This window comes from Gopherus flavomarginatus, chromosome 22 (assembly GCF_025201925.1).
Source record: "Gopherus flavomarginatus isolate rGopFla2 chromosome 22, rGopFla2.mat.asm, whole genome shotgun sequence".
In the NCBI taxonomy this organism is placed as follows: Eukaryota; Metazoa; Chordata; order Testudines; family Testudinidae; genus Gopherus; species Gopherus flavomarginatus.
In genome coordinates, this window is record NC_066638.1 from 9,828,307 (window position 1) to 9,851,338 (window position 23,032).

General features: G+C 53.1%; 1 protein-coding gene across 3 annotated transcripts in view; it reads left to right on the top strand.

Moving 5' to 3' along the window:
- Positions 1-1,364: 1,364 nt before the first annotated feature.
- CNKSR1 (connector enhancer of kinase suppressor of Ras 1) overlaps positions 1,365-23,032 on the top strand; it is a 31,536-nt gene continuing 9,868 nt past the window's right edge. The window contains exons 1-12 of one of the 3 annotated variants that reach the window (XM_050932681.1): positions 1,365-1,525; positions 9,121-9,278; positions 9,574-9,776; positions 10,564-10,648; positions 15,172-15,213; positions 15,354-15,473; positions 15,570-15,629; positions 16,154-16,222; positions 18,440-18,568; positions 19,031-19,116; positions 21,324-21,439; positions 22,665-22,846. In XM_050932681.1, the coding sequence (XP_050788638.1) occupies positions 9,700-9,776; positions 10,564-10,648; positions 15,172-15,213; positions 15,354-15,473; positions 15,570-15,629; positions 16,154-16,222; positions 18,440-18,568; positions 19,031-19,116; positions 21,324-21,439; positions 22,665-22,846 (966 nt within the window). In that variant the 5' untranslated portion in view covers positions 1,365-1,525; positions 9,121-9,278; positions 9,574-9,699. Of the gene's footprint in view, positions 1,526-4,099; positions 4,153-8,039; positions 8,247-9,120; positions 9,279-9,573; positions 9,777-10,563; positions 10,649-15,171; positions 15,214-15,353; positions 15,474-15,569; positions 15,630-16,153; positions 16,223-18,439; positions 18,569-19,030; positions 19,117-21,323; positions 21,440-22,664; positions 22,847-23,032 lie in introns of those variants that run through there. The other 2 variants (XM_050932682.1, XM_050932680.1) reach the window with 2 other exon arrangements.

Genomic DNA, 23,032 nt, shown 5'->3' on the forward strand with positions numbered 1-23,032 from the left:
CCCCAGGCTCTGTTCAGAAGAGCGGGGAGTTGCTCCAACCTCCTTGATTATAATTTCCCCTGTGTGGCAATCAGCTGCCTCCCTCTCCCCCAGAAGAGGCTCCAGGGATTCCTGTAAGCACTGAGCTACGGGCTACGGAAATGCCAGATGCTGATCTGGGACAGGACAGGGAGGACTGGTGCACTGGATGAGAACTAACTCTCAGCTTCTTGTCTAAAACACCAAGACAGACAGGAGGAGAGAAGCAAAGGGATCACCCTATCAGAGCTACAATACAAAGCGCCCCAGGATTGCTCTGCTTGCTGGACAAGAGAGGGTTCAGGCCCTGGACCTGGATCCCAGGAAGATCAGTGGGGAATAGGGGGAACAGAGACATTGATAAAGAATCGTGGACTGGCTGGAGCATCCAAGCAAACCGACAGCCCTGCTGAGTGGGAGGTGGGTGTTACCTGAAGCAGGCGGAAGTACCCCGGGGTTAAGTGCCTGAGGCGGATGATCATAGCTCCCAGAAGGAGGAGGAGTGGATGTCAGGTGCTGCCTTCTGCTTGTACTCAGGCAGCTTCACAAACTTCCCTTGACCGCCTCCGGCTGTAGGAGGAAGGTGGGCAAAGCTGAAGATCAGGGAGGCTGTTCAGGAACCGGGTAGCAGAGAACAGTCTCGATCCAGATGAACAGCCGTAAAGACGTGTTCTTTGGCCCACGGAAATCACTGTGAAACAACCTGCCCCCCTCACTCGCCCAACCTGCTCCAAACCAGTGTTTCTCCCCAGCACAATGGCTGAGCGCTCCATTGTTAGGCCGGGATTAGAACCACGTAATTAGTGTTTCCCCTTAGATGCTCCTTCCCAGTCCCCAGCACTGGTACTTATACCCCAAGCTGCAGCTAATGGCTTTTTCCCAGGCTAGGGGTGAGAGGAGCATGTGTTTTCCACACCCCATTTTGGGAGGGGAATCCCTATCTAAATTCCCCTTCACTCTGAACCAGTTCCTGGACCCCAGCCTGTCCTTCCCCCAGTAGAAACAATTTCCTCTCAATGCAATGGGGTTGGCTTTCATTGTTGATCACTTACCTGTGTTAGACTCCAGTCTCTGAGTGCCAGGCAGCAAGACTGCCAGGCAGCTGTGTTGTGGCGCTTTTAAATATTACACACACACACACACACACACACACACATCCACCCCGATGACGATCCCAACCACAGCCAGCCCCGGGAGCAGCTGTCACAAGAGATCAGCGCCCGCTGCTTCGCCGAGCGCATGTGAGAGAGACGCTGAGAGGGAGAGGCATCTGCTGGGCAAGAGAGTGTGTCATACTGTATATATCATTCTGCAATCTCCTCCAGTGCCCGCTAAAGAGGGGCCGAGGCGCCAAACAGGAGGGAAGCAAAGAATCACACTGGGCACAAGAGAACGGCCGGGGGCTTCGCTCGAAGGTTACGGATCTGGAGAGGTGAGGATGGAAACATCTTACACGTACCAACGGGGCGCCCTTGCCTGGCTGGGATCCAGCTGCCTTGTGGGAGAGGTAGGTGTAAGATGCAGGATGGACTGGAGCTGTGGTTAAAGCACTGGGCTGGGAACAGGGATCTGGCATGGAGTCTGAACCTTATGGTGAGCTGTTGGGGTGGGATATGCCTGTCCAGGCCCCAATGCATGGAAACTTTCTGATCACGCCACCAAAGATGAAACTCACTTTCCGCCCCGCCCCAACCCCCTGCTGCATTCCCCATCAGTTTAGCCAGCTGGAGATTATCTCATGAAAACAATCCCAGCAGTAGACTGGGGTCAAATTCACAACAGCAGCAGCCTTAATCTGAGTCAGCACAGGAAATCCAGAAGCATGGTGGCAGATGCTGATAATCCGGCCTTGCTCCCTGGGGAGGAGGGGCAGACAATTGAGGCAGGACAGGAGGAGCTGTGTATGGAAGCACTGGATTGAAGGAACGTGGAGAGGTCATCTTCCCCTCCAGGCCCAGGAGAGGATGGAGCCTCCAGGTCAAGGTGAGAGCTCATTGGTCATGTGCTGGGGTGGGAGATGTGTGTCCAGAACTGGATGAGCATCAAGAATGAATTCCCCTTCGTCAGTGAAGAGGGAAGCAGCTGAAGACTGAAGTCCTCGTCCTTCCTGCTCCGAGAGAGGAGCAGTCAGCTTCCCAGCATTGAAAGAACATGGGGTGTGAAGGAGACCATCAGACAGCTCCAAGGGCTCTGGGAAAGCGTGAGGAGCACAGTAGAAGCTGGGGTGGGTGGAAGGAAGTGTGCTCTAATGGACTGGACACCAGATGGGGCTCAGACAGACTTCGTGTGTGACCGTGGGCGAGTCACTCGATCTGCAGAGCCCGCATGGTAGTGCCGTGAGCCTTCCTCGCAGAGAGAGCTCCGTCGGTGTCTGCGTCACAACAATCACAACCACACCTGGCGCTCGCGGCTGCCTGTGGGTCTGGGCAGCAGAAAGGCCAAGGACTGACTGAACTCCCCTCTCACCAGCATAGGAAATATCAGCCACCTGTCTCTGTCCGTACTGCACCTTCCACCAGCATCACCTTCCCTTGAGGGGAACTTCTAATAATAAAATCTAGTACTTCTCATCAAAGGACGTCAGTGTAAATAGCCTCATTTTACAGATGGGGAAACAGAGGCACAGAAAGATGCCCAAACTCACCCAGCAGCAGAGCTCAGCATAGAACTCACCTCTCTGGGGTCCCAGGCTAATGCTTTAGCTGCTGCTACTCTGAAGAGAAACAAAGAATACAGCCAAAGCCGCCTCTCTGATTAGAAAGATTTGGAAAATGCCCCTGCAGATACTGGAGTGCGGAGCTGGACAATCAGCCAGACGCCCAGCCCCTTCTATCCCTGTCTGATCCTCCCTTTGTATTTGCAAACTCCAGATGCAAAACCTGAGCCCAGAACAATTGCTTTAGGCCAGTTCTCAGACAGGGCTCCCAGCCTGCAGTGGTGTGGGTGGGGTAAAGCTCCCTGCTGGAGTCAGCATGGCGAGAAATGTGGGTGTCTCCCCATAACAAGGCAAGGAATGTGCCAGCTAAAGCGGCTGAAAGCAAATTGCCTGTCAGCATGTCCTCAGGAGGCTCCTAGGGTGTGATGCCCTGTAGCGATGGGCTGTCGGCATTTTCTGTCCTAGGGCTAGTTCCTAAGGAGCTGGATCGTTAAAGGTATTTAGGTGCTAAAAATCTGGCCCTAAGGGACTGAGAGCCGCAGTTCTAAAGCATCTGTGAAATGGGCTCCCTTTGCCATGGTTTGTATTAGTGGAGCCTAGCGGCCTCGGCCAAGATCAGGGCTTGTTTGTGCTGTGACCCGGAGGAAGAGAAGGTCCTGCGCCGAAGAGCTTGCCATTGAAATAGACAAAGGGCAGACAAAAGTGTTGTGAGTCCCATTTGACAGATGGGGAACCCGGAGACATGGAGGGAGGAGGTAACAAGGTCATGCCGGGGAGTCTGTGGCAGAGCTGGGAACCGGAATCCCAGCCCAGGGCCTTACCTACAAGACCATCCTTCTGTTCTGGGGAACACCCATGAGGAACCCCCACCACAAGAGGGTATTTATGGTGATTTCACCCCCTCCTTCGTTCCTCACCTGACTACAAACAAACATCTCCTCCTCCCCCTGCAGATCTCGCCCCGCGTGCATGCTACAAACAGTCTGTGCTCTGCCCGGCAGGGTGTCCAGTATCTGCAGCACCACCAACCACACAGGAGGGAAGATACTCCTGGCTGAGTGCTCAAGGGGTCTGTAGATGAATTCCTAGAGGAGTCATGTGGCTCTTCCAGCCTGGATCCAGTCAGCGACTGGCGCTGGCGGCAACAGCTGGATCCTGCAAAACCTTTGGAGAGCTGAGCTGATTCAGTGGGGCCTGCTCAGGTGAGGAAGATCAACTTGCCTGGGAGAGGCTTTGCAGGGTCATGTGCATCTCTGTTGGCACATCTTGCAAGCTGACCTGCCCCTTCGTTCAACAGAGCAGCAACGTTTTCCGAAGGGTAAAAGAACAGAAAAAGTGAGCAACTCTCCCTTCCTCTGTGGGACTCCCGGGCTGGCCTGCAGAGCCCTGAACAGGGCTGTGGAGCTGCTAAGGGGAAAAGCTTCTGCCCTTCCCTCATGTAACTAAGAGATCTGGAGACCATCAGGGCAAAGAGCAGAGTGAGTGGGTCGGGGGTGAGGCACTCCTGGGGGCAGGGAACTCACTGGGAGGGTGTGTGCATGTGGGAAAGGGCTTGACAAGATGGGGGTGTTCTTGTACTGTGGGGGTGGGGGACGAACTGGAGAACAGAGTTGAGTATTTTGCAGACATAATCTAGGGACTGTCATTGACTTGGCACAGCCAGGTCTAACATGGCTGAAGCCTGTACGCCTGGGAAATAGGCAAGTATTATCTCTATTTATGGAGGGGGAAACTGAGGCACAGAGAGGGTGAGTGATTTCCCCAAGGTCAAAGAGGAAATCATTATCAGAGCAGGGATTAGCATTCCTAGCACCCAGTCCTATGCTCACATCAGGCCTCTTTCCTGAGCGGAGATCCTGCCTCCGAGGGGGCTGTAGAACAAAGAACCCAGTGAGGATCTGGGGAGGGGTGATAAAGGTGGAGGCTACGTGCACTGCTGAGGAGGGTGTGTGGGGGGGGAGGAATGTGCAGTATCCAGGGTACTAGGAAAGAGGTAACACGCCAGCCCTTCGAACCTGTGCTGCAGAGGGGAGGCTAGACCAAGCGTCACTACTCAGCTCCATGTTGCAGCCCTTCAATTGGAACTCCCAATGCAATTAGGAGACTTGGACTCCGGGGGGCGCTGCTTCCACAGAACCAAACACTGGCCACAGAAATGATTCAGGTCTTTCCCAATGCTTCAGCTAGAGAGTGGATTTAACATTTGTCCTCCACTGTCCTCCGCTGTCATGCTTCACTAGGATTGCAAAACACTTTTCAAGCAGATACAAACATCTCGCAACGCCGCGTGACGTGGGCAAGTATCGTTATCCCTATTGTATAGATGGGGAAACTGAGGCCCAGAGGGGTGAGTTGGCCAAATTCATATTGGTGCCAGGAACAGACGTCGTATCTCCTGGTTGACAAGTCCTAGTGCCCTAACCACTACACCAGGCTACTTCCCCATTCCTCACTGGTGTGTTTGGTTTTAGATAACCTTATATTTTAAAATGCACTGGCCCCAGGATCCTTGCAGGACCCCCCTCTTGCTCCTGGGCAGGGAATAGCAGCAAACAGGTTACATTTGTTTCCTTTAGAATCAAGAGTTTGACCTGGAAGTGTGAGCAAAGAGTCTGCAAGCCAGGCCCGTCAGAGCTGTCTCCCACAAAGGGGAATCCAGAATGGTCACGCTAAGTCTGAGCAAGAATCTTTGAGTCTGGGTCATCCTTGGGATTGTCTAGCTTAAACCTGCTTTCCTCACCAGCCACCTCATGGCAGCTTTGTGTTAGAGGCAGAATTTCATTGGCCTTTTGTCCATTGAGTGACAAGTTTCTTTTGTGACGGGAAGATTTGGGCCTAAGTTCTCTGAAGTGGCCTCTGATTTTGGACACCTGACGTGAGACTCTTCACGCCTGATGTTCGCATAGTGGGGAGGGGAGGGGAGAGCAGTACTGGGAGGGGGAATGTAATCCATTGCATGTAGGGTGACCAGATGTCCCGATTTTATAGGGACAGTCCCGATTTTGGGGGCTTTTTCTTACATAGGCTCCTATTTCTTATGTAGACCCACATCCCAATTTTTCACATTCGCTGTCTGATCATCCAGAGACGTCGCCGCCGAAATGCCGCTGAATTTCAGCGGCATTTCAACGGATGCTCAACTGCTGACCAGGACGCGGGCGCATTTAGATGCCCCCACGGGCGCCATGGCGCCTGCGGGCACCGCATTGGAGACCCCTGGCGTAATCAATTGCACAAATACAAAATGAGAAATGACTGTCTAAGGAGGACAACTGCAGAAAAGGAGCTGGAGATTATAGTGGATCACAAACTAAATAGGATTCAATACTGTAACACTGTTGCAAAAAAAGCAAACATCATTCTGGGCTGTATGAGCAGGAGTGTTGTAAGCAAGATACGAGAAGTAATGCTTCCGCTCTACGCCGCGCTGATAGGGCCTCAACTGGAGTACGGTGTCCTGGTCTGGGCACCGCACTGCACAAATTGGAGAAAGTGCAGAGGAGAGCAACAAAAATTATGGAAGGTCTAAAAAACATGATCTCCATGGAAATATTGACAAAATTGTTTAGTCTGGAGAAGAGAAGACTGAGGGAGGACATCACAGTCACCATGTATGTAAAAGATTGTTATAAAGAGGAGAGTGATGAATTTTTCTCCTTATCTACTGAGGACAGGCCAAGAAATAATGGGCTTAAATTACAGCAAGGGAGGTTTAGGTTGGACATTAGGAAAAACTTCTCAACTGACAGGGTAGTTAAGCACTGGCACAAATTAGCTAGGGAGGTTGTGGAATGTCCGTCACTGGAGGTTTTTAAGAACAGGTTAGACCAGTGATAAACAGACCTCAGAGCCACTGTAGTGGGAATTCATTGTTTCATTTACTATTTATATATATATATATGATTCTCACAGCAAAATGACTGACCCAGTATCATTATTTTATCAACTACAGTTGGTTAATAACATAGTGAAAGCCTCCTGATTGGTTAAGAACTTAGATTGGTTAATAATTAAATCACACGGTGTTTTAATATCGTGTGCTGCAAAGAGCCGCAGGAGACACATTAAAGAGCCACTTGCAGCTTGCGAGCCTCACTGCATTAGACAAATACCTGTCAGGGATGGTCTAGGTCAGTGGTTCTTAACCTGGGGTGCACATGCCCCCTGGGGCTGTGAGATGCCCTTTCTGGGGTGGGGGCGAGACATGCCAGATTCTTTTTAGAAGGTAAATCATCAAAAACACAAATGAAACACAGGCACGTAAGTTCAACTACTTTGTTTCATCAAACCTATGTATTTATTAACATTATACATTTTTTAACAATTACTATAATATACAAACAAAAAATATATCTAGGTTTAAGGGGTGCGAGAACATTTTTTGGTAGGGGGTGCGAGAACATATTTTGAGAACTAAAGGGGTGCAGGCTGCAGTAAAGGTTAAGAACCACTAGTCTAGGTGATAGTCCTGCTTCAGTGCAGGGCATAGGACAAGATGATGAGTCGAGGACCCTTCCAGTCCTACATTTCTAAGATTCTGTGCTCTCCAAGTATTTACCAAGGTGAATCCATTTTAGAGAGAGGGAAGCTGAGGCTAAATGCCGTGCCCATGGTCACGTGCTGAGACAGTGGCTGGGTATAGAATCCAGGAGTTTCTGTTTGCCAGCCTCTGCATAAACCGGTAGGACACGCTCCCGGATGATATGCAGTCAGCAAGGATGGTGTTTGCTTTAATATTTAGAGTGAGGATGCAATGTTTAGCCGCACTATGTTAGTAATAATACTTTGTATTTTTACAACACATTCCATGTAAGAATCTCAAACCACTTTACAGACTTAAACTCCCCCTGGGATGAGCTGGTAGGCCAGTTGTACTTATTCTCATTTTACATGTGGGGAAACTGAGGCACAGAATGTCACTGGTGAGCATGTCTTACAGGTGTTGGAGCTGCAGAGGCTACCTGTGACAACCCCTGCTCGGGGACCTTGCTTCTTTAGCTCAAGTTGTAGCCGCTCCTGCTTTTAGCTCCGCAAGTCCTCCTTTCCGTGCCAGGCCGGTCAGCCGAGATAGCAGGTGTTGTGTTAGTGACTCGCCTATGATCAGATGTGGAATCTGGTGGAATTTGGAGCTCCTAGCACCCAGTCCTGCCCTCTGCCCACTAGGGAACACTCCCTCATTGGCCAGGGCCGCGGTAAACAACCTCCTGTGGGTCTGTGCCTTTAAGAGAGTCAGGAGACAGCCTGGGGGGACTGGGTGTGTAAGCCTGTTGAATCAGTGAGACTGGGGGGCGAGGGGGAGTTGGAGGCTGGGCAGAGCTCTGAGCTGGGTTGCTAAGAGCTTGGAATTCCCCCTGGGGAGGGGAGCAAGGGTCCTCCAGAGGGGGCGGGCCTCTCCCTGCTGAGCGACAGGCAGCTGCACCAACCCCAGAGCCGGCTGGGAGTTACCTGGTGGGGCTGTCTCAGCTCAGGTGTGTCCGGGAGTCCTGCCCCTGGACAGACTTTCCGGGAACAGAGCTGGGCATGGAGCCCATCGGCGCCTGGAGCCCTGGGCAGGTGGTGCAGTGGCTGAGAGGTGAGTGGGGAGGGTCCAGGGCTGGCCAGAGGCTGGCAGAGTTTGTATGGGGGGGGCTGAAAGCCATTGAACCAAACTGGAACGTAAACCCTGTGTATGATGGAAACCACTTCAGACCAGGGGGCGTGGGAGCACCCCTAGTTCCAGCCCCAATGGCCAGGGGGTGCACTCCAGCCCCTAGGGCGGGCAGGGGGGCTGCCCACTCCCAGGGCAGAGTCTGGGCTGGCAGGAGGAGCGACTGAAACCTGGGGGCTCTGGCCGAGGCGGGTTAGACTCATGCTGGCATGGCGTGGCTGGGCACGGCCCGGATCCCTGCCCTGGGGGAGGAGAGACATTCCTGGGGGAGGATATACAGTCCAGTGCAGGGAGGTGCACATACTGGTGGGGGTGGATGTGCAGCCCCATGGGGACTTGCCAGTAGGGAGGAAGCAGATCTGGCAGCCAGGGAAGGTAACTGGTGTTACACACTAGGTGGGATGGGGAAGAAGGTAGATCAGAGGCTCTGTTCTTCCAGTCTCTGGACAAGGGGCCAATCAGTGAAACAGAAAGGGGACAAACTCAAAACCTACGCAAGGAAATATTTTTTCACACAGCACGTATCTAGACGGTGGAATCATCGCCACAGGATGCATCTGAGGCCAAAACCTCAGCAAGACTCCAAAGGGGTTTGGATGCATTTGGTGGATAACAAGAATGTCTGGAGTTAGATGAGTTAATGCTATTCTGGAAGGGCTGTTAAAACTCATGCTTCAGGGCTTAAGCCCTGGTGAAGGCAAGAGGACAGGAAGGCCTGGCAGAGCTGTCAGCAGAGAGGGAATCCAGGCTGAGGTCTGGACACGGGCGATCTGGAAGCAGCTGCAATTTCCCCTTTCAGGCCTGGACAAGGCGCTGCAGCAGTATCCCTTTGAGACGTGGTCCCTGACCGGGAACGATTTGCTGCAGCTGTCCTATCGGCGCTTGGAGGAACTGGGCCTGAGGCGTGTTGGCCATCAGGAGCTCATTCTGGAAGCTGTGGAGCAGCTGTGTGCACTGGTGAGTGAGTGGCTATGAGGCTGGAGCGAGGCCCTCTCCCAATCTCCAGCACCGCCTGTGGTGAGCGACGGTGTGAGGGTTCCCTCCTGGTGTCTGACCTGCAGCCTTGCTTCCCAGATGGAGGGAGCTCTGGGATCCAGGGGATGGGTGGGTCGGGGATCCTGCCCCCCACACCCAGCAGTTTCAGGGAGCAGTGCAGGGTTGTGGGATGTCTGCCACCCTCAGCCTTCATTCTGAGCTGCTCCAGGGCTGGAGCCTCTCTCCTCTGCTTAGTTAGTCTGGATTGTTCTCCCAGAACTATGAGCTGGAGACCACCAGCCTGGGGACGCTGACAGAGAAGCTGCAGCAAGTCGCTCGGACCACCCAGACCCTCATTCTGAGCCGCAGGAAGGTGACCGTGTATGATGGAGAGGCCATCGAGATGCCCTCCCCAGACCTCCTGGCCTGCATCGCTGAGCTGATCACGGCGGCCAAGGGGCTCTTCTCCTGGCTCCACAGGTACTTGCTCCTCCCGTCTGCAGAGGCCAGGGAAAGCACTTGGGGAAGCTGGAAGGCCAGGGCCATGTAAGGAGGGATCCCACATGATAAGGAAGGGGATCACTGAATGGCACAGGGAGGAAGCTACAGGACTTCTGTGTCTGTGGGGTTTGCACACACAGTCTTTGCAGAGGCAGAAAGAGACGACGGGCCAGTGCTGCCAGGACTAGATGCAAGGCAGCCAGTGTCTCCCTGGCCAGAGGAGGATGGTCTGTTAGCCCAGAGGGACAAGGCTCCACTCAGTGACTGGGGACGGGAGGGCGGTGCTGTGACCACACTGTTCTTGGTGATGGTGAAAACAGCAGCATGCCAGCCCGGAGCCTTCTGTGCCGAGAAGGGGCACAGCATGGGCAGTGGCTGGACAAGGATCCCCTGCCCATGTGCCTCTTCCCTGGAGGGACTCCCTCTTGCATCCAGAGGGGAGTTCCGTCCCCACAGCCTGCTCACTCCTTTGCTGAGGTGGCTCTATGGGGTGTGAACAAGATTGAGATTCCCACCTTGTTCCACGCTGGCCAGGGAGCGCCTGGCAGCTGCCCGCTGCAGGCGATGAGCTCTGTGTCCTATCGCCAGTGCTTGGGCCAACTGGGGCCCCTTCAGAAAGCACCATAAAACCCTGGAAGATTCCTCACTTGTGTTAAGGCCCTGGCCCAAGGGGAGGACGGTGCCTCAATTAACTTGAGGCTCATTGGGCCCTCTCCTTTCCTGCCTTCCTTTGACCTGACGACTGTCTCACTCCCGCACTTCACAGGTATCTCTTCTCTCACCCGAATGATTACCCAGCCAGCCGGGACATTGTCTCACTCTGCGGAGAGCTGGCCCAGATCCTGCAGAAGGTCAGTAATGAGGGTTTTAAAAATCCCAAGAAACCAAAGCCAGACTGTGGCAGGGTTGGCGTGTTTTGCGTGTTACCCCCTGAGATGTGCAGGGGGCCTGTGGATAAGGGCAACATCTCTTCAGTACTTGTGTCATGCCGGGGTGTCTCATGACCTAGGAAGTGAGAGAAGGAGGGGCAGAAAAGGAGGGCTGTGCAGATACCATGGTGATGAGCACAATGTAAGGACTGATCGACACCCACATGCCACACACACGTTTTTCTCACTAGCAAACGATCAGTGAGATGTTTCCCAAAACTTCATCAGGATCTCCCTCCTCCAGAATGTTCCCCCTTGGCTGACGAATACCCCCATATCCCAGGAGAGTGTGAGCTCCTAGCGGGACTGGGGAATCAATTTCTTTGTTCTTATTTCAATTCAAAACATTTTCTCGTAGTCTCAGCAACCCTGGACGCTGTCAATTTAACCATTGTGTTAAAACGGTGTTACTAGCCCCTTGGATTTTAAAGCTTTTCTTTCTAATACTCTTAATTTGTCCCTCGTTGTTTGTGCATCTCCCTCAGTTCCGAGAATGAAAATTGCTCATGTCTGTTGCTCAGAGTCAGCTGCATTTTGGGACAGTCCCCTGCTGCAGTGTTTTGTTACTAACGCTTCTGGCAGATGTTTTTTAATAATGTGTGTTTTCATTACAATTTAAATCTGTACTGGAGACCTTCCTATTGCTCTTATTGTGTCCATATATCTAAACGTTGGGCCATTTCTGAACAGACAAGTGAACCTTGCACTGGTTATATAGTATATATTTTTCAAGGATAAAGTCGAGAGTATTGATAGACCAGCCCAATGTCCAATTTGGAGCTTGTCACTTATAGGGAACCCAACTATATCCTTCTGCATTATGATTCTGAGCCGTGCAATATGGTTCATTTCGTAGGCAAACCATTTGTCCTTCTGAAGTGTTTTTACTGGACTTGGGGCACTGCCCCCTCTGGCAGGGATGGGTTAGCAGGTAGCTGAGTCAGATGAATGGATATTGGTGGAAGACTGTTAAAAGAAGGAACCTGACTGGAGATTATAAACTGTCAGATGATGGAACAGAGAACCATACACTGCCTTTCAATAGCACCTTTCCCCTACAGTTCTCAAAGTGCTTTACAAACCCGAATGAAGCTCTATTAAATAAGTCAGGGTCACCCACATGTGTAGATGGGGAAACTGAGGCACAGAGATTAACTGACTTGCACAATGTGTCAGGGCTAAAATGCCTGAATCCTGGCTCCGAGTTTCCTGCTCTAATCACTACACTCATGTCTATAAGCAAGTTGCTGCTGGCGGGGGGGAGGGGCTGTCAGAGGGGTGGTATTTGAGTCATGGGAAGGAGTGCTGTTAACTACCTTCATCCTCCAGTCCTCTGTTTGCTAGTCTTCTGCAGTGCTCCTTCATCTTGGATTCGCTGGTTGCGAGATGGTAAAAGCAGACTCAGGTCTCGACATGGCTTCTAGCCAGCAATGCCTTTGTAGTCCACAGTGTTCTGACTCCTCTAACACCTCCTTGGACCCCAGCAGGGCTCTCCAGCTAGAGTAGACGGTTATCAGCAAGAGGTACGAGTGCTGCCAGTTCAAATCCTAGGCATGCATCTTGCCTTCAAGAACCCAATTTAGGGGCAAGTCCGTGGGGAGCCTGGGGAGCCCATCAAGGAAGGGTCAGGGAGGGACTGAAGGTTTTAGTGTTGCAAACATGCTGTGAAGGCTTCCTGGAGCGAGATCTGGAAGTGGAGAGACCGCATTTTGCCTGGGGCATGTGCGATCTGGTCACCTGAGCCCATGTCGGTATCTATCTCCGGAACGGCCGCGCTTTACAGAAAGGTTATGGCAGTGATTCAAAGCTGGCCAAAGGGGCACGTGTACCTGAGCTGCCCAGGGAAGGCTCGGTGCCTCTGAGGTGCTGCCTAGGGGGAAGTGGGCAATAGGAGATGAGAGCCATGGGTGGGTGCAGCTGCGATCGGACCCTCGGCTTGGCACAGCTCAGTCAGCTGCAAAGAGGGGAAGGGAAAGAGAAAATGACTGGAGTGTGAGCGGGGAAGGGACCAGGAGATAAACAACATCAAAGGGGGGGTGGGGAACTGTTCTTTATATAACCCTGTGATTCACCCTTTGGGATCAGGTTCCAGGCTGGGGGGAGCTCAGTTGTCCATGAGACTCAGCTGAGCGAAAGTCTCTCTCCTCCCTAACGGGCTGAACCAGAGATTCGGGGGCTGCTGCTCGGCTGAGCCACAGGTACTGGGAGCTAATCATTCCCTGAAGATCCTGGCCTGCTCAGGGGGGAATGCAGAGTCCAGGACACTGGCAGGAGAGGGCGCGTCTGGAATGGGCTCTGGGGGAGGCTTCTCCGGCTTTGGAAACAGGGTCTGGAAGCGAGGAAGGGAAGGGTAGCTGTGAGGTGGGGGAAGGGAGATTGTGACATGGAGAGAGATGGAAAAGGAGACACAGGGAATCCTTAATGGCTTGTAAATGAGGGGGGTGGGTGGAGGGCAAGGGGACAGGGTCTGGGGGAGCAGGGGCAGGAGAGGAGACGGAGGACAGGGGACAGGGTCTGGGGGAGCAGGGGTGGAGGGTCAGAGGAGAGGGTGTGGGGGAGCCGGGGCAGGAGAGGGGGTTGAGGATAGGGGGACAGGGTCTGCGGGCAGAGGACCTGGGGCCAGGGTCTGGGGGAGCAGGGGCAGGAGAGGGGGCGGAAGGCAGGGGGACAGGATCTGGGGGGGGGCGGAGAAGGGTGGAGGGCCAGGGGACAGGGTCTGGGGCAGGGCCAACTCTAGCAATTTTGCCGCCCCAAGCATGGCGGCACGCCGCAGGGGCGCTCTGCCTCTCGCTGGTCCCACGGCTCCGGTGGATCTCCTGCAGGCGTCTCTGCGGAGGGTCCGCTGGTCCTGCGGCTCCAGTGGACCTCCTGCAGGCGTGCCTGTGGATGCTCCACCGGAGTCGCGGGACCAGCGGACCCTCCACAGAGACGCCTGCGGGAGATCCACTGGAGCTGCGTGCCACCCTCCTGGCAACCGGCAGAGCGCCCCCCGTGGCATGCCGCCCCAGGCACGCGCTTGGCGCGCTGTGGCCTGGAGCTGGCCCTGGTCTGGGGAAGCAGGAGCTAGAGGTGGTGGGTTTAGGGCTGTGGGGCAGGAAGAAACTGACCCTACTAATAACCTAAAAGTAGAGCCACGATCCACTGGTGCCACGTGCAACAGAGGGAAGCTCAATGCCGCGGCTGCGCTAACTCGCTGTGGTTCACCCCTTCCTCTGCCATGCTAAGCAGAGAGGTCCCTGCCATTGTGCCCTGGGGGGTGGGTTCCTTTCTGATCCCAGATCCAGAGGCTGGTGTAACTCTGTGTGTGAGCAAGAATGGCCTCAGTAAGGCATCTCTCTCCCATTGCCCCCGTCCCCCATCCCAACAATGGATTCTTCTCCTTTGGGGAGGGGGCAGAGCTGACTGCCCTGTGGACAGACCCCCCTCTGTGCCTAACCCAGGGGCTGCCCCACATTCTAGCCGCCTGGGTTGACAAGTTCATTCTTATTTCCCATCCCCAGAGTGTTTTCCCCACTCCCGTCCCCCAGCCTTCTCCTCTTGTTGGAGTCACTCTGATTTTTCTAGTGAAATTCACAAGAAGAGGCTGGATTGTGGCCTCGGGGACTCATCCAAAGCCCCTGGAAGCCAAAAGGAGTCTCTCAAAGGTCTGTCCTTCGAGCGAGGAGTAGCTCCGAGAGCACTGCCAGCTCCTCTGCTCCTGGATCCTTTCTCCATTGCTGTGTGGGGTTGTGTGAGGGCTCAGTGCGATCGCCCTGTGACTCCTCAGACAGACTGTGTCGTGGAGTCGTGTGCTGCCTGGGACGCTTGCACTCTGTTTGTCCCCATCTGGGCTAAATGGCAGAGACTAAAATGACCTCTTGGCAGAGTACCCATCTCTGGGAGCATGAGCACCGTCAGCCGACCTGCAGGGGCCAATCCCCCTGTCTATAGGGGAAGGGGTGGTGGTGCCTCTCCGCAGCGCCTGTCCTCAAGGATCCCAGTGTGCTCTCTAGGCCTAGATGTGATCGGCCAGGCCTTCCCTCCCCTAAACACAGGCTTCCCTGCAACATGCAGCCGCTATCTGGGAGGAGCCAGGCGGTGCTGACGGGAATGAGTGAAGAATAGCGTCTCCATTGGAGACAGCTGGAGGAGTTGAGGCTGGTGGAATGTAACAACCTGCCCTGGAAGCTGGCCAGGGCGCTGGGGTTAATCCTGCTACTGCTCTTAAAAACCAGGGCTGAGAAGTCTTTCGTGACTGCACAGCCTCAATCTTGCATCTCACCTGGCGTGGTGGCGTTGGGAGCGGAGCCACCAGCACCACTACTGCAAGACTTGGGGCTGTGTTACGTGATTCCCCCATCCTAGCAGGGTCGTCATGATCTGCTCCTGGCCAGGAAGCATCTCGGGGGGTTACAGCATGTAAAGCTGGATCAGCCTAAATTATTGCATGTCTCTCATTCTTCTAGGACTGCAGAGTGTCTGAGAGAGAGAACCAGATCCTGCTGATTGTAAGTACCGCTCTGTGTGTGTGTGTTCAGTGCAGAAGAGCACATATCGGGGTTTGCCTGAGGTCGCTACTGCCCTTCTGTAGAAAATGTGAGGACCTGGCAGGTTTCCTGAGGAATGAGTCTCTCCTGCTGTCCTTCAGTGCAGGCACCTCACGGGGATCTGTGAGAACATCTCGAGAGGCAGCCCGGCAGCCCTGCTGAACCAGACCGCCATCTTGGAGAGCGTAGACCTTGTGCCCACGGAGCCAGAGGACAGTCTGGTGAGTCTGCTCCTCCGCCACAATTCTCGCCTCTGCCTCTGGCTCACACTGGGGACCCGTTTGACGTTTCCAAACTCTGTCTGTCCCTCTCTGCAGGGCATCGAGATCAAATCCACCAACTCCTGCCTCCACTTCATAGCGGGAACCGCCACTGAGGTGAGAGATTTGGGGGAGTGGGAGGGGAAGATGGCTTCTGATTTGGTCTTTCCAGCCTGCAGGTGCAGGGAGATGGCTCAGAACTGGTGTCCCAAACCTTCCTACCCTGGTCCATGAGGAGCAAAATCTAGTTTGGGTATCAGAACTCCCTGGGCTTATTAAGGTGCTAAACCCTCTTCCTGAACCAGCTCTAGGACATGGGCTGCACTGGACAAGACTTGGCTCAGTCCTTCCAACTCAGCTGACTTGTGGCCATATGTCACGCTAACCTTGGCCAAGGCTTCAGCTGGTGCCTTGGTTCAGTCATCTCCTGCCCGCACGCCTGTGATCTTGCGGGAATCGCCCAAAAGATCAGGACTGCAAGTTAATGGTTAATCCCCCTTTTCTGAGCCCCTCTGACTTACATCAGCCTGAGAGCTGCTTAACTCTGATTAGGCTCAAGCCACTTGTGCTGCCGCCTTTCTCAGCTTCCCAGCAAGCACGGTTCTGACACCGTTCGGTCTTTTCCTTGCCTTTCGTCCTAGTGTCCAGCTGACCACTGCAGCCAGATCCTGCCAGGGGATGAGATTGTTCAAGTCAACGGGCAGGTGGTGGTAAGTATGGCCCTGTCCTCACTCCCGTTAGCATGCTGGTCTCTTGGGACAGCCAAAATCCTACCAGGAAGGGAGGCCTCTGAATGTAGCTGCAATCGTGGCTGATGTGTAAGGTCTGCCCTGGGGAAGAACATCACACTCGTCAGAGGGTGCTGCATGGCCTCTGGTTAGAGTGGGGGCTTGGGGTTCTAGTCCTGACTCTCTGTGTCACCTTTGGCCAGTCACTTTCGTTCTCTCTGGGTCTGGTGGGGCTCCCCACATGCGAGGCTTTTTCCCAGCAGAAGGTGTGACCCCCGCCCCAAAGGGATCAGGCTAAAACTCACTTCGATTCTGGGCCTCGCGCCCCCCCTCCTGACAAGGGGATTATGCTAGCTCCCCCTTTATAAAGGGCTCCGAGATCCTGGAATGACAATGCAACGTATCCTTACTCATGTTTACTAAGACTGGCTGGTTCCCACTTAACCGCTCTGGACCCTCGTGGCTGTAGGCATCTGTATGACCCAGATAGCGCTGGGATGCTAGCATGGCTAGTTTCCTTTATTAGAAAGCCTGGTGCTTAGCTATTTTTTCTCTCCTCCATCCCCTCTTTGCTCTCTGACTCGCCTCCGGCATGGAGGAGAAGCAAACGCCACCAAAGCCTGCCTCTCCTCTCCCTCCCCGCTCCCATTCTAAACACAAGCACAAGGGCACACCCAGGAATTGCTGTAAGGAACCTGGGTGTTTCTGCCCTGACTCTCTGTCAAACCACATGCTCGACAGACTGAAACCAGAAGAGAGGGGGAGGAAAGGAGGGTTTCAGGCTCTGTCCTGGGAGAGGCAAACACCCAGCACTTGGCTGAGCTCTCCACGTGCTTACAACCATCAGTTAATTTAGCCTCATAAATCTCGACTGCCCAGCCAAATGGGGTCAGAATCATTTTCTCCATTTGACAGTGAAGGATCTGGTTAGGTGGGCGACTGTTTGCTCGAGCTGGTTGGAAAGTGGGTCTTTTCCTGTGGGAAGAAAGGTTGACTTTTCAGCAAAAAAATCAAAACCTGAAATAACTGGGTTCAGCAATGGTGCTGCGGTACCTCCTGGGAGTTGTTGTTTGGGTGCTCATGTGCCCATTCTTCTCTAACTGGGCTCCCTGGCTGGACTATAGCTCCCATGATGCACCAGTCTCACTTCTTGGGGAGAGCGGATGGTGCATGATGAGTGTCTCTGGGTGTGATGCAGCATGGGATATGTAGTCTGGCTGGAAAGCCCAGCTTATAGAGGAGAACAGGGAGATGAAGCAGCTGGACTACAACTCCCATGAGGCACCACAAAGTCTAGCCAAAATTAAACATTTCAGTATTTGAGCAAAACCTGAACTCTGTATGGGCATTCAGGTTTGCAGCAACAATAAAACCAATTTCTACAGAAATCAGATACTTAGTGTAAAAATTGTTCCATTTAAAACCAGTTTTCATGGTGACAGGTTTCAGAGTAGTAGCCGTGTTAGCCTGTATCTGCAAAAAGAACAGGAGTACTTGTGGCACCTTAGAGACTAACAAATTTGTTTGAGCATAAGCTTTCGTGGGCTCGGATGCATGCAGTGGAAAATACAGTAGGAAGATATATACACAGAGAACGTGGAAAAAATGGGTGTTGCCATACCAGCTATAATGAGACTAATTGAATAAGGTGAACTATTATCAGCAGGAGAAAAAAAAACTGTTGTAGTGATAGTCAAGGTGGCCCATTTCAAACAGTTGACAAGAAGGTGTGAGTATCCTGCTGACCCTCTGACAGGGAGGATGGCCAGCTGGCTGGCTGCAGGCTATTAGCTGAATGTCTCTAACTGGCCGGTGGTGCTGCAGAAATGGACAGTGAAACAAGAAAGGTGTGGGTGACTAGCTTACAAAACTGCTTTGATGGCCGGGTGTTTAACTGGTTTGTAGCATTGTTCGTAGCGCACCATGGAGCTGTAATTGAGACAGGTGTCTAAACCCTGACCATTGATTGTACCAGGTGCCTAGGGAGAGAACATCCCCCTTCTGAAATCCTGTGGCTAGTGGTGCTTGCGCTCCAGAGTAATAGTTACCAGACACAAGGTCAAACTGGTGACCTTACCAGCTGACAGAGCCCATGTAACAGAGTAGACTGACCTGCAGAGTTGCCTGTTTCAAACAACCCATTGAGTGCGATTCAGCCTGTGCTGGTGATGAGCACTGATCTGCTAATCCCACACGCAGGTGGGTTGGACTCGAGTGAATCTAGTGAAGAAAATACTCGAAAAGCCAAACCAGGTGACGTTGGTGCTGAAGAAGATTCCACTAACCTCTGTGGGGTCCCCGTGTTCCCCCAGGTCTCCATGCCATCAGGTAAGCAGGACCCGGTACCCCACCCTCAGCATGAGAACTGAACCTTCACTTGCTGTGCTGAATAGGCAGTGACTGGGTAGGAACCCAGTCGTGCTGGGCTCAGCGCATGCGTTCGGAGATGGATCCCAGGGCCCTCTTTGCCTGGTCCCCAGGGCTAGCTGTAGCTGCATCAATGCCTTTTGGAGGGGACACCAGCTCCCATCCGCACCCAGTGTGCTCCCAAATCCTCCTTGTGCTGGCTGGAGAATCCTTCCTGGGGCTTCACAGTTCTGCAGCTTCCCTTTCATTCCAGTCCTTCTCTCTTGTCAATGCTTTTGTGAAGTGCCCAGAGTCTGGTCTGACTCAATGCTGAAGGCATTGTCCCAGCAGCATAGAAGAACGGTAGTAGGGTGACCCTGCTCTGCTGTGTGTCTATTGAGCTCCAGTGGTGCGCAGGATGGAAATTCGCTGACTGTTTTATAGGCACCTGGAAGCTTCTTGGATGCTGCAGAATCTCCTGGCTTGGAAAACAATGACTCTCCAGTAAGCTTGATCTCTCTGCCTTCCAGGTAAGAGCCCAGAACTTTACTCTGAAGTGGCTTCCTGTTTGCTAGTCTTTCTCTAGGCCTCTCTCATGGTTCTGCGCTTGCCACTGTGTTGGCAGGAGGGACTAGGCATTGTCTGTTACCCACAGAAGGTGGGGCAGGCGGGGACCTCAGAAGTCTAGTCCAGCCCCCTGTGCTGAGGCAGAAGTAAGTAAACCTAGAACCAGCGTTTCTCAGATGTGGCCACCAGGAGCTTTTCTTGTGGCCACAACCTGGGGGTGGAGAGGGGGAAGTAACAGCCCCTCCCTCTCCCTGTTGCTCCTGGATGCACCACCTTGTTGTTGGTTGCTGGGGCCGCCAGCAAGAGTTGGGCCCTGTCCCCCTCTGGAGACACTTGGGGCACAATGCTGGAGGAGCAGGCAGCCGGTGCGTTCCCTACCTTCCCGGGGCGGGCTCAGGCTTTGGGCTTCAGCCCTGGGGTGGTGGGCTGGCAGGCGCTGGCAGTGGGGCTTTGGGCTCCAGGGTGCCAGGCTCTAGCCCCCCGCTGCCACCCCCCGCCCCTCATTATGGGCTTAATTTGTTCCCAGGTTTGGCAGGGCTGACAAAGTCTACGGTGAAAAGTGATACACCTCTACAGCGATATAACGCTGTCCTCGGGAGCCAAAAAATATTACCACGTTATAGGTGAAACCGTGTTATATCGAACTTGCTTTGATCCACCAGAGCGCGCAGCCCCGCCCTGCTAGAGCACTGCTTTAGCGCGTTATATCCGAATTCATGTTTTATCGGGTCGCGTTATATCGAGGTAGAGGTGTACTTGTGTGTTTGTTAATTTCACTTTTCATGACAGACTTACTAGCCAGCAGTAAATCAAGTACAATGATTTGAACGTGGTGTGAGAGTGGCCACCAGCAAGAGTTGGTGGTCACTCTTTGAGGCCATCAAAACATTTGTCCGGAGAACCCCTGACCTAAACTATTCTTGACATGTGTTTGTCTGACCTGTGCTTGTCGGATGATGGGGATTCCACAACCTCCCTAGGTAACCTGTTCCAGTGCTTAACTATCCTCCAAGTTAGAAAGCTTTTCCTAATATCTAACCAAAATCTTCCCTGCTGCAAACCAAAGCCAATTACTTCTTGTCCTACTCCCAGTGGACTTGGAAAACAATTGAGCATGGTCCTCTTTCTCACAACCTTTCAGGTGTTTGAACTCTGTTATCATGTTCCCATGACTAAACAGGCCCAATTCATAGGCCGTGCAAGTCAAAGACCCTGCTTCTGTAGGTTTGCTCAGGTAGACGATAGATCTGGTAAGATCAGTCACCAGAGCAAGGATCCTGTTTTCAGCCTCACATGCCAGGGAAATTTTTAATGTTGTTGTGAATTAATTATAAGCAAAACTATTTGTTTCCTTAAGGATCTTCTGGTGGGAGGGGTGGGGAGGTAGAAAAGATTTAAAAACATCCCTCCTCTCTCCTCCTCATCCCATCCTTCCCCAAATACAAAGTTTCATGTTTCCAGAGAGGAAATGTGGTCTAGTTTTTTGGATCAGACACTGGGAGTTGGGACGCTGGGTTCCATTCCTAGTTCTGTCATAAATTTGCTGTGTGACCTGGGCAAGTCACAGCACCTCCATGCCTCAGTTTCCCCATCTGGAAAAGGAGGAGGCGCTGTCCCTTCCTCACAATGGTGTTTTGGCCTTGCTAGGCAGTGTTTGCCTCATGGATAGAGCCCTGGACTTCAACTCTGGAGACTGGAGTTTTATTCCTGGCTTGGCCACTGGCCAGCTGGATGACCTTGGACAAATCACTTTAAAAAAAAAAAAGTCTGTGTCTCAGTTTCCCCATCTGGAAAATGGGCATAATTTATGAAGTGATTTGAGATCTATGGCTGAAAAGCACCATAGAAGCTCTAGGCAGTACTTATTTAATTTTTATCTGGAGTCTCGCAACTTGTTTTGCCCCACTGACTTTTCCGTGAGGTAACATTTTGTGTGGGAGAGGAAAACGACGCAGAATCAGCTCCTAGATCGCACATGTGGTGCCAAAGGTAAAAATAACCCACGTGACCAGCACTAACAGGCGATTCTTTGCTGAACTGAACTCTGATGAAACGCTCCCACCCACACACCGCTGGAGCTTGCAGGGCAGAGCGATTCTGCTGAATAGCAAACCTGCTACAGGGTTAGTTTGCTGTCAAGTGCTAGTTAATGGTTTCTCTTCCCCTGAAGCGTGATCGCTGGGCTGGACTCTGCGCTGGATCTCGCCACTGGCGAAGAGGAGGTGTTGGACTCAAGCCACTCCAGAGAGAAGACCAGGGGCTTCCTACAGCGACTCCCCACTAAAGGTAGGAGAGAACAGATGCCCTCCGCATCCTGTGAAAAGCAGCAAGCCCTCCTCTAAAAGGCTTTCCACGCTGGGGTGAGCGCTGCTTGTTGCAGGCTAGTGGGATGGGATTGTGGGCAGATACTTGGCTGAGATTCCTGTGCAGAGCAACACCGGGACCAGAGGTGCTGGCTCCGTGGGTGGTCTGAGGCTCTAGCACGTGTGTGTGTGTGTGTGTGTGTGTGTGTGTGTGTGTGTGTGTGTGTGTGTGTGTGTGTGTGGAAATAAGGGGTGCTCAGTACCCACCAGTCACAGCTATTCAGCAGGGTCCCGGTGCTGCCAGCAGAGCAGGGAGCAGCTGGTGGAAGGTGCTGGGAGAGGGAGGAGGTGCCTTGGGTTGGGGTGGGAGGGATGGAGAGGAGGCAGGATCTGAGGGCAGAGCGGGGATGGAGCACCCACCTGGGAGAAATGTCAATGCCTGTGACTGGGACTCCTGTTATAACTGGTCCCTGCCCCAGACATGCTGCCTCCCGTACAGCGCTGTGCACATTGGAGGCCCGCTCTGATCCTCTTCATGCTACTGTAATATAAGTAAGTCAGAAAAGGGACCAAGCCGCCTGGAGTCAGGGCAGGTCTAAAGAGTGCTGCCTACTGCTTAGAATGGAGGCCTGGGTATCTGGCGTCTCTTCCTGGCTTGGCTGCTGACTCACTGTGCGACTTTAAGCAGGTCCCGTAACAGCTCTGTGCCTCAGTTTCCCCATGTGTAAAACAGTGCTGATAGCACCGTCCTTGCAGGGCTTTTTTGAAACTTTAATCAACTAAGGTTCCCAGAGCACCTGGAGATCTCCTGAGAGATTATCCGCTGCGTGATGTGTGCAAAGGCGCTCCATGTAGGGCATATGCAGAGCATGTGGTAACACTGGTCCTGGAGCGCCAGCTTCCCTGCCGAGCTTGTTTGGTTTGCATGGCCATGGGGTGGGGGATGTGAGTTGAGACTACAGTGATCGGGTAAAATGCGGCATGGACCATACTGTGCTTCATGCCTTAAAGGGTAGGCCCCTTACAAACCTCTGGGCTTGAGCAACTGGAATGGCGCTCGTGTTACAGAATAAAGGCTTTAGTGGGGCTAGCAGGGGATCTGGCCCTAAATTTTTAACCCACTGTCTGACCTCTCCGTGCAAGTGAAATACAAATCACCACATGGCTCAGAGGTGTTGGCATCCCCCTGATCGGTTTGATCTTGGCAGACGCTTCAGCAGCCCCTGTGTTGGAGAGCGAAGGTTTGGGGGCAGGATTTGAAGGACGCAGCTCCCCCGTTGCTGTTGCGCCAGCCAGACCAAGCACCTTGGACCTCAGATCGAAGGAGTCCCCAGAGAACGGAACTGGGAGCAGAAGTCGGGGACTGGAATCTCCCGCCCTTCCAAAAAAGGTGAGAGGAGAGCAACCGAGCCTAGGCCAGTCTCTTCCTGTGTGTCCGTACAGCGATAACCCCCTGGGACTGAGGTGGCTGAGGCCTCCAGTGCAGCACACAAGACTAATATAAACATGGATGGGGTAGAGAAGGTCACATGGGCTCCTAATGCCGCTGCCCTGTAAGACCAGAAGGAACTCCATT